Genomic DNA, 18,924 nt, shown 5'->3' on the forward strand with positions numbered 1-18,924 from the left:
AGGTGAACCTCTGCCTCACCTGGAAAGACTGTCAGGGTCAATAGACAATAGACAATAGGTGCAGGAGGAGGCCATTCGGCCCTTCGAGCCAGCACCACCATTCCATGTGATCATGGCTGATCATTCTCAATCAGTGCCCCGTTCCTGCCTTCTCCCCATACCCCCTGACTCCGCTATCCTTACGAGCTCCTTGGATGGAGTCGAGGGGGGAGGTAAAAGGACAGGTGTTGCTTCTCCTGCAGTTGCAGGGGAAGTACCTGGGGATGGGGTGGTTTGGGTGGGAAGGGACGAGTCGACCAGGGAGTTGCGGAGGGAACGGTCTCTGTGGAAAGCAGAAAGGGGTGGAGATGGGAAGATGTGGCCAGTGGTGGGGTCCCGTTGGAGGTGGCGAGAATGTTGGAGGATTATATGCTGTATGTGACGGCTGATGGGGTGGAAGGTGAGGACAAGGGGGGGCTCTGTCTCTGTTATGAATTGGGAGAGGGGGAGCAAGAGCGGAGCTGGGGGATATCGAGGAGACCCTGGTGAGAGCCTCATCTATAATGGAAGAGGGGAACGCCCGTTTACTAAAGAATGAGGACATCTCCGATGACCTGGTATGGAAGGGAGGTTGGTTTGCGTGATGGTCTGGGCTGCATCCACTGTTCTCTGCAATTTCTTGCGGCCTTGGATGGAGCTGTTGCCAAACCATGCTGTGATGCATCCCGATAAAATACTCTCTAAGGAGTAGGTGGTGAAAGGATGGTTCAGTTGCCTGATAATAGTGTTGGCAATGGAGTGCATACTAAGGATGTTATTTACCTGATCCTGCAGGAGGTATTTGACAAAATCAATCAGAAATGCACTAATCTAAAATTGAAGCTGATCACTGACCTATTAGTGAACTAGTTTTGTGGAATTGCTATGAGTAAATACCAAGTAACAGCTGTGCTTTTTGTTGACAAAATGATGCTAGCCTGCATACAATGAAAAAACTAAGCTCCAGTCATCAACAATCTTCCCCCAATCGGTATACTCGCCTCTTCTTTGATTATCCGCAACCAATCAACTTCCAATTTAATAAACGAACAGGTTACAAAGTGTAAAGTCAACGTGAGAATCTGGACGCTGCCTTTTTGTGGAGGTGTCAGTGTGCAGTAGCGGTGTGTACATACTGCCACAGGCACGGCAGAGGGGTGGGACTGGCGCTACCTGACGTGAGTTTTGCGTGGGCTGCAACTATCCTCATCGTTACAAAGCACAAAGAAGATAGAATAGAACATTTGGCAGTGGACGGACAGCACGGTGGCGCAGCGGGTAGAGCCTCTGCCTCACGGCGCCAGAGTCCCGGGTTTGATCCTGACCTCGGGTGCTGTCTGTGTGTGGAGTTTACACCTTCTCCCCGTGACCACGTGGGTTTCCTCGGGGTGCTCTGGTTTCCTCCCACATCCCAAAGACGTGCGGGTTTGTCGGGGCGATTTACACTAGCCTTGTGTGTAGGGAGTGGATGAGAAAGTAGGATGACATTGAACTAGTGTGAACGGGTGATCAATGGTCGGCATGGACTCAGAGGGCCGAAGGGCCTGTTTCCAATCTGTGTCTCTGAACTGAACTGAACTTGTGGGAGTCCACAATGCAGGTTCAGCCAAGGGATGGGGTAGAGGCCATTGTGTGACCAACGGGCTCCTTGTATTCACTGATCCTACTTATATATCTCGCATCACAGACCCTCGGCTGTGATGATCAGATAATTATTCTCAACTGCATTTCTCTTACGATCATTCAAAATGGATTCTGAGATCGGTGGCACAGTGGTGGAGTTGCTGCCTTACAGAGTCAGAGTCCAGGGTTCAATCCTGACTATGGGTGCTGTCTGTACGGAGTTTGTGCGTTCTCCCTGTGGGCGTGGGTTTTCTCCGGGTGCTCCGGTTTCCTCCCACACTCCAAAGACGTACAGGTTTGTAGGTTAATTGGCTTGGTATAAATGTAAATCGTCCCTAGTTTGTGTAGGACAGCGTAAGTGTGCGGGGATCGCTGGTCGGTGCGGACTCGGTGGGCTGAAGGGCCTGTTTCCGCGCTGTATCTCTAAACTAAACTGAACTAAAAACAGAACAGGTTCCACTGTGGCAGTTTGTACGAGTCAGCACTGGGTGTAACTGAGTCTGTGAACACAGACAACTGGCTGTTATGTGAAGTGACACACACAGGGGGAAGAAACACAGCCCTAATCAATCCTCAGCAATATTTCTAGAGAACATAGACGGGCGACGTTTGGGGTCGGGACCCTTCTTCAGGCTGATTGTAGTCAGGGGGGAGAATGCTGGAAAAGAGAGGTGGGGACGGGACAAATCCTGGGGAGTGATAGGTGGTTACAGATGAGAGGGGTGGTGTTCTCAGGATTAGCAAACCTTTGGCTATTCTGTGGAGAACCTACAAAAGGATGTTTGTTGGTGGACTTGCATCAACATCAGTGAAAGTCCGTTCCCGGCAGTTGTAGATAGCTCCTGACTTCGAATGTAGGTTTTTGACTTCAGTAGGTGCCAGACTTGCTATTGCCTGATAATTCAATGTCAAGATCTACAGTGACACACAAAGTGCTGGAGTAACTCAACGGGTCAGGCAGCATCTGTGGAGGGAATGGGATGGGCGGGACCCTTCTACAGGCTGATTGGAAGAGAGGTTGGGGCGGGGGGTGGAGGGGGGAGAGGAGCACCAAAGCCTGGCAAGTGATAGGTGGAGAACGTGGATAGGTGACATTTTGGGTCGGGGCCCTTCTTCAGACTAATTCTTTATAGAGGTAGAATATAAAACTACAAGGTTGACAACTCCATCCGTGATTCCCTCAAATCTCTTGTTAGCAATGTTTACAGCATTCCATAGAAACCCGCCTGAAGAAGGGTCCTGACCCAAAACGTCCCCTATCCATGCTCTCCACAGATGCCGCCTGACCCGCTGAGTTACTCCAGTGCCTTGTGTCATTTTATATTTAATTCTTGGTTAATCCCTTTTCCACATCAATACTGCAAGTTGTTTTTTTCTTGTTTGCTTCTCACAGCCCCGTGCAACTGGACGATTTTGAAATGTACCTGAAGGAAATGTCCAAAGACTCTGATTACAAATTCTCTCTGCAGTTTGAGGTAAGGCCTTTAGAAAATGCCTTTAGAAAACGCATGATTTTTCTGTTGCAGTGAGAGGGTGGGCAGGTCGTGAACTGTTTCTGCTGAGTGTGGTCTATCCTGAAGCAGACAGGTGAGCATGCAGGGGTGGAGGTTGTGGACTCAGAGCCTTGTTGATCGGGTCTTTCCTTCCTCCTGCGCCGGTCCTGAATCACGTGACAGGTAGACGGGGTTGTCAAGTTGGCTTTCAACGCATTGGCCTTTTATCAGTCAGGGTATAGAGTATAGAAGTCAGGACGTCATATTACAGTTGTACAGACGTTGGTGAGGCCACATTTGGAGTCCAGGCATTTCACATTTTACGCACGTTTGATTTATACAACGTTGAAACAACTCGCTTGGTCCTTTAATACCAACACTTGATTCAAGCACTGGTGGTTTTGGAAATAATCTGCTCAAATTTACTGCTGACTGCTAGCAGTCCCACAAATGTTCAATTTAGCTGATTTTGCATTACGCACTGCTTTTCAAGCACCAAACCCCAGTGTAGAATGTGCAGGGAAAAACCTGCAGATGCTGGTTTCAATCGAAGGGAAGACACAAAATGCTGGAGTAATTCAGCGGGTCAGGCAGCATCTCGGGAGAGAAGGAATGGGTGACGTTTCGGGTCGAGACCCTTCTTCAGACCATTGTCAGGAGAGGGGGCGGGAAAAAGATAGAATGTTGTCGGAGACAGGAAGACTAGTGGGAGAACTGGGAAGGGGGAGGGGATAGAGAGGGAAAGCAAGGGACTATCTGAAGTCAGAGAAGTCAATGTCAGCCCGTGTTGCCTTCAGGTTTGGTCACTCTCGTATAGGAAAGATGTTGTCAAGCTGGAAAGGGTGTAGAGAAGATGTACGAGGATGTTGCCAGGGCTCAAGGGGCCTGAGCTATAGGGAGTGGTTGAGCAGGCTTTGTCTCTATTCCTTGGAGCGCAGGAAGCTGAGTGAGGAGTGATCTTCTAAAGGTGTATAAAATCACGAGGGGAATAGATAGGGTGAGTGCACAGAGTCTCGTACCCAGAGAGGAGAACGTTAAAGGTGAGGGAGGAAACCTGTGGAACGTCTTTCTCACTCAGAAGGTGGTGGGTATATGGAAAGACCTGCTAGAGGGGGTATTTGAGCCAGATATAATAACAGTATTTAAAAGACTTTTGGACAAGTACATGGACAGGGAAGGTTTGGTGGGATATGGGCCAAATGTGAGCAGGTGGGACTAGCTTAGATGGGGCACCTTGGTCGGCATGGATGAGCTGGGCCGAAGGGCCTGTTTCCGTGCTGTCTGTGCCTCTATCTTTGCTGTCTCCATCTGGGTTCTGTTTACTGAGCAGCTAACCCAGGAATCTGACCTGTAACTGCCAGTGACTTCCCTGAAAATCCGCTTTATCTTCCTTGATTATTAAATCGCCTTTTACACTTGGCCTCCCAAGCCTTGTTTCAGTCTGGCAAAGGCCGGGATCTCTCTGCGTTTGGGCCTTGTCACCTTTTCCGGAGCCTTGGCTGCATGGTGTGGACGTGTCGTGTTGTGATCTGACCACCGTGCTGATTACCATTCCAGGATCTCAAGCTCATCGGTCAGGATATTCCCCACGACACCGCAGGGATCCCAGTCAACCGCGGCAAGAACCGGTACACTAACATACTGCCATGTGAGTACTTACACCAGCACACAACAGGGGCACAGCGGTAGAGTCGCTGCCTGACAGCGCCAGAGACCCGGGTTCAATCCCGACCACGGGCGCTGTCTGTACGGAGTTTGTGCATTCTCCCCGTGACCGCGTGTGTTTTCTCTGAGATTTTCAGTTTCCTCCCACACTCCTGAGACGTACAGGTTTGTATGTTAATTGGCTTAGTTAAAATTGTCAATTGTTGCTCGTGTGTGTAGGATAGTGTGAGTGTGGGACAGGACTCGGTGGGCCAAAGGGCCTGTGTCCAAGATGTATCCCTAAACTAAACTAAACAATGACCCGCCCATCCGAGAAAGACCATTCTCCTTTAGTCTGCAGCTAGAATTGTGTCATTCTTATGGGATGCAATATATTTTTAAATGTCAATAGACAATAGACAATAGGTGCAGGAGTAGGCCATTCGGCCCTTTGAGCCAGCACCACCATTCAATGTGATTATGGCTGATCATTCTCAATCAGTACCCCGTTCCTGCCTTCTCCCCGTACCCCCTGACTCCGCTATCCTCAAGAGTTCTATCTAGCTCTCTCTTGAAAGCATTCAGAGAACTGGCCTCCACTGCCTTCTGAGGCAGAGAGTTCCACAGATTTACAACTCTCTGACTGAAAAAGTTTTTTCCTCATCTCCGTTCTAAATGGCCTATCCCTTATTCCTAAACTGTGGCCCCCTGGTTCTGGACTCCCCCAACATTGGGAACATGTTTCCTGCCTCTAACGTGTCCAACCCCTTAATAATCTTACATGTTTCAATAAGATCCCCTCTCATCCTTCTAAATTCCAGTGTATACAAGCCTAGTCGCTCCAGTCTTTCTATCATATATGTCATATATAAGATTGTAGGTGCATGATGGGAAATTTTGGACAGGTACATGGATAGGAAAAGATATGGGCCAAACATGGGCAGGTGGGACTAGTGTGGATGGGGAATCTTTGTTGGCATGGGAAAGTTGTGCTGAAGGGCCTGTGTCCATGCTGTTTGACTCTGACTCTATTCCTTTAATTGCCCATGGACTTTACCACCCCTTAGCAAACTGCCTCCTGTATTTTTGTAATGGCTTCAAAGCTGCGTAGAAAACAAAGACACAAAGTACAGGAGTAACTCAGCGGGTCAGGCAGCTTCTCTGAAGAACATGGGTAGGCGACGTTCTGGGTCGGGATATGGGCCAGGCACAGGCAAATGGGACTTGCTTAGATGGGGCATCTTGGTTGGCATGGACCAACCTGTACTGTACAGTCCATAAGAGACCATACAGTCCTAGGCTGGAGGTAGACACCAAGGCTTCCGAACGGGAACATTTCCTTTTGCATTTGAGAAACTAAAGGCGTTATGAACTCAACATGTTTCCGTATAATTTCTTATGCTGGTACCATTATCTCTGCAGATGACTTCAGCCGAGTGAAATTAACCTCTCTACAGTGTGACGATGAATCAGACTACATCAATGCTAATTACATTCCCGTAAGTACTTGGACTGCCAAAATAAGTTTTAGATAACAGTTCATTCAGGTTCATTTGATGTGGCGAAGTTCATTCTCTCAGGTGTGATAAGCGTTCCAATTCATTCCTAAGGAGCAGCCATGGAACACTGGTGAAAGAAGGAACTACAGACGTGGGTTTACAAAAAAAGAATCAAACTGCTGGAGTAACTCAGCAGGTCAGGCAGCATCTCTGGAGGACACGGATAGGTGACATTTCTGGACGCTTCTTCTGAGACTATTTCAGACTGAAGAAGGGTCCTGACTCGAAACGTAACTTAACCGCCTTCTCCAGAGATGCTGCCTGACCTGCCGAGTGTCCATAAGTCATATGAGCAGAATTAGGCCATTCGGCCCATCAAGCCTATTCTGCCATTCAATCATGGCTGATCTATCTTTCCCACTCAACCCCATTCCCCTTCCTAGGTGCCATTCTCGATGCCAAAATGCAGTGCACTGTTGATCCCCCTCTCCAGGAGTTACAGCTGGGTTGCATCTCAAATGGTCGTCTACCATTTGACTCAATGTTAACTTGAGCCGCTTATTTATAAATATAACATTGCTGTTTGAGAGTGGCACAAGAAACTGCAGATGTTGAAATCATCAGCAAACAGCATCTCATAATCCGCCTAGGTGGCTTACAAAACAACCTAATGTACGTCGAATTCTCCAACTTTAAGTGATTACACCTCCTCCCCCCAAGTCCTCTATCCCATTACCCTCACTCGGTGCTCACTCATTTCTCACACCATCTCCCCCACCCTGTCACCCTGTTCCTTTCTCCTCCTTCATCCACCCATTTCTCATCATGTCCTCTGGAGAGAAGGAATGGGTGGCGTTTCGAGTCGAGACCCTTCTTCAGACTGTCCCGCTGAGTTACTCCAGCTTTTTGTGTCACCCTTCGATTTAAACCAGCATCTGTAGTTCTTTCCTACCCATAAGTCCTCTGTTTCCCTTTTATTTCCCCCTCTTTTCTCTGCCCTCTCCCCCCCCGCCCCATCCCCTTCCACCTATATCCACCCCCTCCGGCTTCACATTTCATGCCTCCTCTTCTCTCCTTATCTGACACCCTTTTGTAACCTATTCACCTCCAGTTTTTGTCATTTACTCCACCCATCTGCCAACCAACTTGTATCCACCTATCACTCGCCAGGCTTTGTCCTGCACCCCCCCCCCCCTCTTTTCCAGCTTTCTCCTAACAACAATCAGTCTGAAGAAGTGTCCCGAGCCGGAACATCACCTGTCCATCCCTCCACAGATGCTGCCTGACCCACTGAGTTATTCCAACACTTTGTGTTTTGCTGTCTACAGCACTGTTTGGAATGAAGGTGCAAGCGGTTTTGCAGATGTTTTATCCAGCTGAGTCGGGGCTAACGCCCAATGTGCAACTACTCAAACTTCCTCCTTCCAAATGACTGCTGATGACATGGTTTCTAATAACTCTCCTGTTCCTTCACCCTTGACATGAGGGGGGTGTCAGATTTAATTGTAATTTTTACAATGATCATTTTCCATTCAAACGAAGACATGTTCTTAGATTTTTCTTGTTGGCTGCGTTGTATAGCAGAATATTTGGCTGTGCGCAGATATTACCAGCGACTAACAGCACGGAAACAGACCCTTCAGCCCAACTGACCTATGCCTACCAAGATGCCCCATCTACGCTAGTTCCATTTCACAAGTTATAGTAGAATTTGGCCATTTGGCCCATCGAGTCTACTCTGCCATTCAATCATGGCTGATCTCTGCCTCCTAATCCTATTTTCCTGCTTTCTCCCCATAACCCTTGACACCCGTTCTAATCAAGAATTTGTCTATCTCTACCTTAAAAATATCCAGACTTGGCCTCCACAGCCCTCTGTGGCAATGAGTTCCACAGATTAACTACCCTCTGACTAATAGACAATAGGTGCAGGAGGAGGCCATTCGGCCCTTCGAGCCAGTACCGCCATTCAATGTGATCATGGCAGATCATTCTCAATCAGTACCCCGTTCCTGCCTTCTCCCCATACCCCCTGACTCCGCTATCCTTAAGAGCTCTATCCAGCTCTCTCTTGAATGAATTCAGAGAATTGGCCTCCACTGCCTTCTGAGGCAGAGAATTCCACAGATTCACAACTCTCTGACTGAAAAGGTTTTTCCTCATCTCAGTTCTAAATGGCCTACCCCTTATTCTTAAACTGTGGCCCCTTGTTCTGGACTCCCCCAACATTGGGAACATGTTTCCTGCCTCTAACGTGTCCAAACCCTTAATAATCTTATACGTTTCGATAAGATCTCCTCTCATCCTTCTAAATTCCAGTGTGGCCCAAATCTTTAAACTTTTCCAATCCATGTACGTGTCCAAGTGTCTTTTAACTGTTATTACACCTGTATCAACTACCTCCCCTGGCAGACCGTTCCACATACCCACCACCCTCTGTGTGATAAAGTTGCCCCTCGTATCACTATTAAATCTTTCCCCTCTCACCTTAAACCTGTGTCCTCTGGTTCTTGGTTCCAACTACACTGCCCTCAAACAGAAACCACCCGACTACATTAATGAGTGGAAAGCACTATAGTTAACTGCAATACAACAACAATACAAATTTATTTTGCACCTAGTGTCTCACAAAAGCTTTACCAAACCCAGTCTGAGGCAATACAAATAAAACCTTAAGTCCGATGACCAAAGCTTGGTAAAACGAGGTAGATTTTAAGGAACATCTCAAAAGAACAGGTGAAAAAGTTTACGAACAGCATTCCAGACCTTTTGAAAATGAGAATGGGAATGTTAACAGTGCAGGAAGGAACTGCACCAGGAAGATAAGACACAAAATACCGGAGCAACTCAGCGAGACAGACAGCATCTCTGGAGAAAAGGAATGACTGAAGAAGGGTCTCGACTTGAAACGTTACCTATTCCTTTTCTACAGAGATGCTGCCTGACCCACTGAGTTACTCGAGCACTTTGCGTCTATCAATGGGAATGTTAACATTAGTTTCATCTCCTCAAGTGTGATGGGTAAACTTGGTGTGATGGGGCGAGTTAGGGCAGAGGAAGATGTTTGGAATGACTTCTTGACAGGAGGGCAGAAATGACTTGCGGTATTGTGTGCTGACAAATTGTGGATGACGGTTTCTGCAGCAGCTGTGTGAAGCAACAGCGGAATATGCTGATGTTTCAGAGCCAGGGAACCAGGTGCCCAGAAAATGTCATTTTTTATATATATCAATAGGAGAGCAAAGTATTAGGGTGCATTTACATTGATACAAAACATTTACATTGGTATAAAGCACAAAATGCTGGAATAACTCAGCGGGTCAGGCAGCATCTCAGGAGAAAAGGAATAGGTGACGTTTCAGGTCGAGGCCCTTCTTCAGATTTTTCTTTTCACCTATTCCTTCACTCCAGAGATGCTGCCTGTCCCGCTGAGTTACTCCAGCATTTTGTGCCTCTCTTCGGTGTAAACCAGCATCTGCAGTTCCTTCCTACACCGTTAACATTCCTATTCTCATTTTCAAAAGATCTGGAATTCTTTTTATTAACTTTTTCACCTGTTCTTTCGAGATGTTCCTTAAAACCTGCCACTTTTTTACCAAGCTTTGGCCATCCAGTTAAGGTTTTATTTGTGTTGACTCAGACTGGGTTTGGTAAAGCTTTTTGTGAGACACTTTAGGTGTGGAATTTGTAGTTGCTGTATTGCTGTAAACTGGTGACCAACGGTCGGCGTGGGCCGAGGGCCTTGTTTCCATGCTGTTGTCTTTCAAACACAAAGTACCTCACCTAATGAGTTACTCCAACGCCGTGTGTCTTTTTTGTTTGCAAACCAGCATCTGCAGTTTCTAATGCCTACCTGACGGGGAGACATGGATGTCAGAAAGGAGTTACAAAACAAGGAATAGAAAAAGTAAGGTTGACAGACTTGCAGGGTCTGGTAGGGTGAGGGCAGAGGATGATCAGTGTTGCGCGTACGGTAATGAAGGACAAGCTCGGGAACAACATCTTTAAAGAATTTGCACCAGATGTCACGTTTTTTTCTCAGGGGTTTAACTCTGCCCAAGAGTACATTGCGACACAAGGCCCCTTGGCAGAAACGAGAAATGATTTCTGGAAGATGGTGATTCAGCAGAAATCGGGCATCATTGTCATGCTCACACAATGCAATGAGAGGAGGCGGGTAAGTTGGTGTTGGGCAGCTAACCAAATATATTCATCCTGTCAGGATGTCGTGGTTCAGCGTTATAGGACTTTGGTGCAGCCGCATATGGAGTATTGCATGCAGTTCTGGTCACCCCTATTACAGGAAGGATGTGGAGGCAGTTTTACTAGAATGATGCCTGGATTAGATAGAGGGTATTAGCTACAGGGAGAGGTTAGACAGACTAGGTCCACTCGTCCCTTCCTACCCAAACCACCCCAACCCCAGGCACTTTCCCCTTGCAACCGCACGAGATGCAACACCTGTCCCTTTACCTCCCCCCTCAAAGGACCCAAACAGTCTTTCCAGGTGAGACAGAGGTTCACCTGCACCTCCTCCAACCTCATCTATTGCATCCGCTGCTCTAGATGTCAACTTATTTATATCGACGAAACCAAGCGTAGGCTCGGCGATCGCTTCGCTGAACACCTGCGCTCGGTCCGCATTAACAAAACTGATCTCCCGGTGGCCCAGCACTTTAACTCCCCCTCCCATTCCCAGTCTGACCTCTCTGTCATGGGCCTCCTCCAGTGCCATAGTGAGGCCCGCCGGAAATTGGAGGAGCAGCACCTCATATTTCGCCTGGGCAGTTTGCAGCCCAGTGGTATGAACGTCGACTTTTCCAACTTCAGATAGCTCCTCTGTCCCTCCCTTCCCCTCCTCCTTCCCAGATCTCCCTCTATCTTCCTGTCTCCACCTATATCCTTCCTTTGTCCCACCCCCCTGACATCAGTCTGAAGAAGGGTCTCGACCCGAAACGTCACCCATTCCTTCTCTCCCGAGATGCTGCCTGACCTGCTGAGTTACTCCAGCATTTTGTGAATAAATCGATTTGTACCAGCATCTGCAGTTATTTTCTTATATTAGACAGACTGGGATTGTTTTCCCTGTAATGTTGGTGATTGTGGGGAGAGGTAGAGATAGGGTAGAGAGCCAGACCCTTTTTCCCCAGGATGGAAACATCAAATACTAGAGCATAGCTTTAAGGAGAGAGATGGGCAAAGTTTAAATGAGATGTGCAGGGCAATTTTTTACCACAGTCTACGGTCTTTGCGCTATTTGTGTTGAGAGGCAGAGTTGTGGGGACACCCCTCAAACAAGGGAAGGGATGTCACCCAGGGGGGTCACAAGTGGCAAGGGTGGTTTGTGAACACCATCGAATATAACGCTAATGAATGTATAGACACTGTGAATGTCTGAAGTTGTTGCATTTTTTAATTCAAATATAGTTTATGTTTGAAACAAAGAATACCTTGTGCTGTGCAGAAAATGCATTTTCCTAAAGATCTATCGCAATGAATTATGTCGAGGCTCCAGTGTCTGCATCCCATCCCATTGCAAACTTCTGGCACACATCTGTCTAGCACATGATCTATCTTGTTAAATCTATCCAGTAGTAAATTCTCTTGGATTGAGTACAAGTGTAGGGCCACATGCTATATATCAGCACAGTGGTGCATCTGCTGTGTCACAGTGCCAGAGACCACGGTTCCAACCTGATCTTGGGTGCTGTCTGTGGAGTTGGTACGTTCTCCTCGTGACCGCGTGCATTTCATTCCGAGATCTTTGCTTTCCTCCCGTACTCCAAAGACATACAGCACAGGTTTGTGGATTAATTGGCTTGGTATAAATGTTAAATTGTCCCTAGTGTGTGTAAGATAGTGTTAACGAGTGGGGACCGCTGGTTGGTGCGTACTCGATGGCCCTGTTACTGCACTGTATCTCTAAACTAAAAGACTAAAACTAAACTAAATCACTTGGGTTTCCTCCATATGCTGTTTCCTCCTTCATCCTAAAGACGAAGGTTTAAGTTAATTGACGTTTGTAACATTGCCCCAGCTGTGCAGAGTAGAATAACATTAAACGGGTGGGCTGAGAGACCCGTTTCCATGCTGTATCTTTCAATCAATACATGTGACATGTATTGCAGTTTTATAAATTGTACAATGTAGTGGGTCTGGACGCAGTAGGAATCAGGCAAGACGCCAGGTAGGTATTAACAGTAATTTTAATGCAGCAACAGAACATCCACACTCTCTTCAGTCTCAAGCACGAGTTATCTATCTAGCCCCTTCAGGTAAACCCCGTAACACTAGTCCCTTCCCCAGCCCTGTCCAACCCGTGCCGAAGGGGATGATCCAGGGAGTGGCCTAATCCCCGGGTACCGCCACAATAGGGTATTAAATCACAGGGAACAAATTCAGAAATCAACAATTAGCTAATATGAATACTGTTTCCTGAACCGTGACATCAATAATGAATGTTTTTTACAGATAAAATGCGACCATTATTGGCCATTTAACGATCAGCCGGTCAGTTATGGAGATGTCACTGTGGAAATGGTCTATGAATCGGAGCCGTTTGATCAGTCTGAGGAGAACCTTCAGTCGGAGTGGATCGTACGGGAGTTCAACGTCAGCTATGTAAGCCATCCAGCATCAGATTTCCTGTACGTTCTTTCACCTGAGAATGGGAGGGAAATTCATGGTCACTTTACCCGCAACTGGAAGATTGTCAGCAATGACAAGGATTCAAACTCCACTGTTTGAAACTTATTTGGCGTTAGCATGCTGCAGATTAGATCATTGGATTACACCCCTTTGCATCGCACAAAGTACCTGACAACTCTTCCATTAAAGCAGCAAAAACACAAAAAGTGCTGGAGTAACTCAGAGGACATGGATAGGCGACATTTTGGATCGGGTTGTTCCTTCAGACTTGTCCTCCAGAGACGGTGCCTGACCCGCTGAGTTATACCAGCATTGTTTTTTGTTTGTAAACTAGCAACAGCATTTACTTATGTCTCCCATTAACACAGCAAATGGCCATGAAAAAGATTAGATTTCTCTAGTGTCGGAACTGCAGATGCTGGTTTATATTGAAGATAGACACAAAGTGCTGGAGTAACTTGAAGGATCAGGCAGCATCTCTGGAGAAAAAGAATAGGCGACATTACGGGTCGCGATCCTTCTTGAGATTTCAGACTGAAGTCTCTAGAAGGGTCCTGACCCAAAACGTCACCTCTCCTTTTTCGCCAGAGATGCTGCCTGACCCGCTGAGTTACTCCGGCACCTTAGTTCTATCTTAGATTATTCTAGTTTTAAGTGCAGCTGTAAAACCTTCAGAAATATTCTCAAGGAATGTACTCTTGATTGTCTTCTATTCTTTAGCTGTTGAACTCCAATAATCCAATTCCCCGGGATGTTGGGTTGGCAGATTTTTCAAACTATTGGGTATTATTTCCATTGCTGATTGATTTTATTTACTGCATGTTACACAGTCATGTAATATTTTATAGTATAGCACAGAAACAGCACCTGGTAAGCTAGGTCCAAAAACATTGAGATTTCTAAACAATTAGGTAGCAGATTATTGGAATTTTGCTGGGCAGCTGGACTAGTGCTAGATTAGAAGATTTTCTAGACTGCTGAATGTTATTGTATGGATTCTGTGCAGGGAGGTAAGAGTTAATCTTGGCATCATATTCGACTTAGACATTGACTGCCGAAGACCTTGTTTCTAAGCTGTACAAAATTCTATTTCTATTAATAGCTCAACACACTTTTAATTTTAAAAAAAATTAAAATCCTCCGCAGTAAGACAATAAGTTGTCAAGTGAATCAGGTAAATTGAAGGGTCCCGACCCAAAACATCACTCATTCCTTTTCTCCAGAGATGCTGCCTGATCCACTGAGCCACTCCAGCATTGTGTGTCTATCTTTAGTTGAAGGCAAGTGTTGGCCGGTGTGCCACATGCCCAACTCGTGGTATTCCTGAATAACCAGATTACTGACTCATGGCACGTTCCCCGTCTGCATTCAGCTTACATTGGGATTCCCCAACATGTTCTCAGTTAAATTGCATGGATACTCACTCATCCTTTGACACCCCTCACTGACACTGACTCTGTTAGCTAGGATCTTGTACCCAAATAGGGGAAAGCTAGAGTCTAAAAACTACTTACTCTGAACTTTGGCTTAACAGTTAAAGTCCGATTGTTTTTTTTGTTGTTGTGGAATCAGGTCATCCATTCTGCCAGTGGGTGGCAGTGTTCACCCATTCCACACCACTATCACCACATCCTAGCCCTGACTCTCCATTCCCCCCATCTACACTTCACACTGCCAAATCAGCCAACATCATCAAGGATCTTTCCCACCCCAGTCATTCCTCCTCCTCCCCGCTTCCTTCCGGCAGAAGGTACAGAAACTTGTAACCACACACAACCAGACAGGAACAGTTTCTTCTCCTCTGTTATCAGGCTTCTGAATGGTCCTTCCATCAGCTAGGGTACTGTCCCAACCATAAAAAACTACCTTCTTGCAGACATTGAACCTTTTCGTCTGGAACTGTAATGCTCCAATGCTGAGAAACTATATTCTGCACTATCTGTTGTACTTGTGTATAGCTTCATTGTACTCGTATATATAGTATTATCTGATTTGATCGCACAATCAAATGCTTCTCACTGCACTTCTGAAAGGTTTATTATTATTGTCACGTGTACTGTGTGTTGAAAGCAATCCTTTCAGGGGGAGGAAGGTTATTCTAAGTGCAATTCAATCTGCATAGGTAAATGTAATGGAGAGGTTGTTTAATACTGAACTCCACCATGCCTTTTGTTCAGGTGGATGATGTCCGGAGAGTGATCCACTATAACTACATGGCGTGGCCCGACCACGGAGTCCCCACAGCAGACACTACCGAGACCATCTTACAATTCGTCCAGTTGGTCCGGCAACAAACAGCAGAGAGACATGGTCCTATAGTTGTCCACTGCAGGTACGTGCCTTTCTTAGACTGATAGTAAATGAGTTTGTGTTCTTTTAGACTGACAATTATTGTAATGATCATTTGAAGTGCTTTGCTTGCCGTACCAACAGATTGCCAAGATGATCTGGTTGTTAGAGAAGAAAAACAAAAATTCATGTTGAACTTGTACTTTGATGAACTACACAAATCACAGCGTTTGCAGGCAGCTAGTCTGTACTCAGTCAGGAATAGAGGTTAGCAAACAAGGGACAGATTCAGGCACATGGAATACTTGCCTTCATCAGTCGGGGCATTGGGTGTAAGAGTCAGACAGTCACGATGCAGCTTTACAGGACTTTGGTTCGGCTACTTTGGGAGTATTCCATGCAATTCGGTTTTCCCCCTTACAGGAATGATGTGGAGGCTTTGGGAAGGGTGCAGAGGAGGCTCACCAGAATTATGTCTGTTAGGAGGTGGTTGGAAAGACTTGGACTATTTTCTCTGGAATGCCTGGAGGCTGCAGGGAGACCTGTACTTAAAATTGAGAGGCAAATATAGGGTAGACAGTCAGAACCTTTTTTTCCAGGATGGAAATGTCAAAGACTAGAGGGCTTAGCTATAAGGCGAGGGGGGCAAAGTTTAAAGGACATGTGCGGGGCAAATTTGTTTGTTACACAGAGGGTGGTAGGGGTAGACACGATAGTGGCATTTAGATAGGCACATAGATATGCAGGCAGATAAAAGTTGGTCTTGGCATCATGTTCAGCACAGACTGTGGGCCAAAGGGCCTGTTCCTGTGCTGTACTGTTCTATGACTCTGCTCAATCTTTGCAGCAATCCCACTAACACCTGGGAACATCTGTGTTAGCATTGTATCCACCAACAGGAATGTTAACTGAAATTCAAAAATAACTAGTTGGTTGTGAGGTCACTTGGGAGGTCTAAAGCAGCCAACGCCAGTCAATGATGTAGCTTAATTATATTCAAAGTAGGAATCCAGCCCCATTAGAATGCCACCCATCTGAACCAATAATTCACCTCATCATAATTACCCTGTTTACTCACCCTATCCTCTTGCAACATAAAGACAAAAACCTTTATTTTAGATGATTTCCACTGCTGAAAGCTACTACTTTAGGATTTGCTTTCTCCCTTGTCAATGTCCCCAGACAATTCCATTCTTAAGAGCACACCATTGCCAGGGAGCAAGCAGTGGTAGATTGAAGAAGAATGACTCTCTGGAGCAGCCAGGAGATTACTGCTCCTGTTGGGTCGATTAGTGCAGGGGAAAGAAATGGAAAAGACTACAGTTAATTACAGAAATTTAAAGCTACAGAACTTTGTAAAAAAGTTCAGCACAAAAGAATGAAAATGTGCATTTAAACGTTTCTAAACCTTTACAGTTTCATCCCTAGAATCTGTTTGGAAAACAATTAATAATAACTCAGCCAGAGTCACATCGACACTTAAAGTTCTATGCAATTATCTGTGATCTTGTACTGGGAACAATCACAGAACAGGCTAGGGACAGTGGTAGAGCTGCTGGCTTGCAGCACCGGAGACCCAGGCTTGATCCTGACTGCGGGTGCTATCTGTTCAGAGTTTGTACGTTCTTCCCGTGACCACGTGGGTTTTCTCTGGGTGCTCTGGTTTCCTCCTACTCTCCAAAAAAAGTACATGTTTGCAGGTTAATTGGCTTCTGTAAAAATTGTAAATTGTCCCTAGTGTGTAGGATAATGCTAGTGTACTGGGATCGCTGGGCCGTAGGGCCTATTTCCACACTGTATATCTAAACAAACTAAAGGCTATGCGACCAAATCATTATTGATCGTTGGTCCAATTTCTGGAGTGCTCCAGAGATGGAACTGAGGCTGAGCAGTGACAGCCATGTTAATATTGGTTTATCAACAGCCAAGTTTACCCAAGCAAAACAACATGAATGGACTCTAACCTTATTTAGACTTAATATCGATTGGAAAGGAACTGATTTTAAAGAAAACCCTAAAAACAAATTGGAGGAATTTGAAAAGTTTAAACATCATCCAAAATTGGAGCTATGTTAGTTAAATATAACTTGCCTCATTTAAAATATTTTTTCCAATATCCACTCATCTCTGTTGCCTACTTTCTATTCTTCTTTCGAACACTAAACCACAGTAACAAGCCCTTCAGCCCACAATATCAATGAGGCCAAGTTAAACCAACCTCCCTATCTAAAAGCCTCTTAAACATCAAATCTGCCTTCACCACTTTCTGGATAAAACACGAGTCCTGCATTTCTCCTTTAAACTTTGTCCTCTGGTCTTTAACATTTCCATGCTGGGAAAAAGGTTCTGACTGTCTACTCTCTCTCTCTCTACCTCTCATAATTTTATATACCTCTCCCTTCAGCCTCCACCAGTCCAGAGAAAACAAGCTTTTCTAACCTCTCCTTATACACTAATCCGGGCAGAATGCTGGGGAAAAGCACAACTTCCACACACGCTTTCCTTTTCATCAACTATATCAAATCTCCACGTTATTTTCAATGCCTTTTGAGATATCCTCTTTTATGCCCAGAAGAATAATTAATAAGGGATGAGTGTAAATGGGTAGTCGAGGGCCCATTCCATTTCTCTCAATGCTTATAAGCTCCTGCACCCTCTCTAGGCCAACCACTTTACCATAGGTACTTTCATTAGAAACAAAAATTTAAGGAACTGTTTCACATGATAGAAATTCAAGATGCACAATGAATTTGAACATACCTGTTGTACTGAGTACATTTTTTGAAATATGGGGCCAGAGTTTTAATTACCCATAATCAATCAATGTTTAAAAGAGACAAAGCGCTGAAGTAACTTGCCAGGTCAGGCAGCATCCCTGGAAAACATGTCGGCAACATGTCTGGTTGGGACCCTTCTTCAGACTAAAGAAGTGTCCCTACCCAAAATGTCACTTCTTTAGGGATGCTGCCTGACCCATTGAGTTACTTCAGCATTTTGTTTTTTGTAAACCAGCATCTGCAGTCCCTTGCTTCTACGTAATCAATGTCTAGTTTAGTTGAATCAAACAATTCTAGACCAAGAGCTTTGATGTGCTTTTGCTGTGTTTAGTGCTGGAGTGGGAAGAACAGGAACCTTCATAGCTCTCGATCGTCTAATGCAGCACATCCAAGAACACGAGTATGTGGATATTCTGGGCCTGGTGGCAGAAATGCGAACTTACAGAACATCGATGGTACAGACAGAGGTAGGGTTCAGCTGTGCGCAGACGCAGTTCAACAAGGGTGGCAGACTGCACCAATCACACAAGCCAGCAAAGATCCGTCGGGCAAACAAAGAAAGTAGGTGCAGGAGTAGGCCATTCAGCCCTTCGAGCCAGCACCACCATTCTATATGATCATGGCTGATCGTCTAAAATCAGCACCCCGTTTCTGCTTTCTCCTCGTATCTCTTGATTCCGTTAGCCCTAAGCGCTATACCTAACTCGCTCTTGAAAACATTCAGTGAATTGGCCTCCACTGCCTTCTGTGGCAGAGAATTCTACAGATTCACACCTCTCTGGGTGAAAACAAAGAGCATAACACAAAGTGCTGGAGGAATACAGCCAGTCGGGCAGCATCTGCGGAGGGAAAGGGACAGACGACATTACGTGTCCTGTGTATCTCTCCTTCCTTCCTGCAGTCCCCTTCCACCCCCAACACTCACTTTACAGC

The 18,924-nt window shown here is 45.9% G+C and overlaps 1 protein-coding gene across 1 annotated transcript in view; it reads left to right on the forward strand.

The window, feature by feature from the left end:
- The window catches only part of ptpro (protein tyrosine phosphatase receptor type O), a gene marked incomplete at its 5' end in the record, with an annotated part of 77,537 nt that overhangs the window by 54,651 nt on the left and 3,962 nt on the right, over window positions 1-18,924 (forward strand). The window contains 7 exons of the mRNA XM_078420077.1: window positions 3,035-3,116; window positions 4,692-4,782; window positions 6,201-6,277; window positions 10,320-10,454; window positions 12,749-12,898; window positions 15,103-15,257; window positions 18,323-18,458. Of these exons, the coding sequence (XP_078276203.1) occupies window positions 3,035-3,116; window positions 4,692-4,782; window positions 6,201-6,277; window positions 10,320-10,454; window positions 12,749-12,898; window positions 15,103-15,257; window positions 18,323-18,458 (826 nt within the window). The remainder of the gene's footprint in view (window positions 1-3,034; window positions 3,117-4,691; window positions 4,783-6,200; window positions 6,278-10,319; window positions 10,455-12,748; window positions 12,899-15,102; window positions 15,258-18,322; window positions 18,459-18,924) is intronic.

The sequence above is a fragment of the Rhinoraja longicauda genome, chromosome 23, assembly GCF_053455715.1.
Source record: "Rhinoraja longicauda isolate Sanriku21f chromosome 23, sRhiLon1.1, whole genome shotgun sequence".
NCBI lineage: Eukaryota > Metazoa > Chordata > Chondrichthyes > Rajiformes > Arhynchobatidae > Rhinoraja > Rhinoraja longicauda.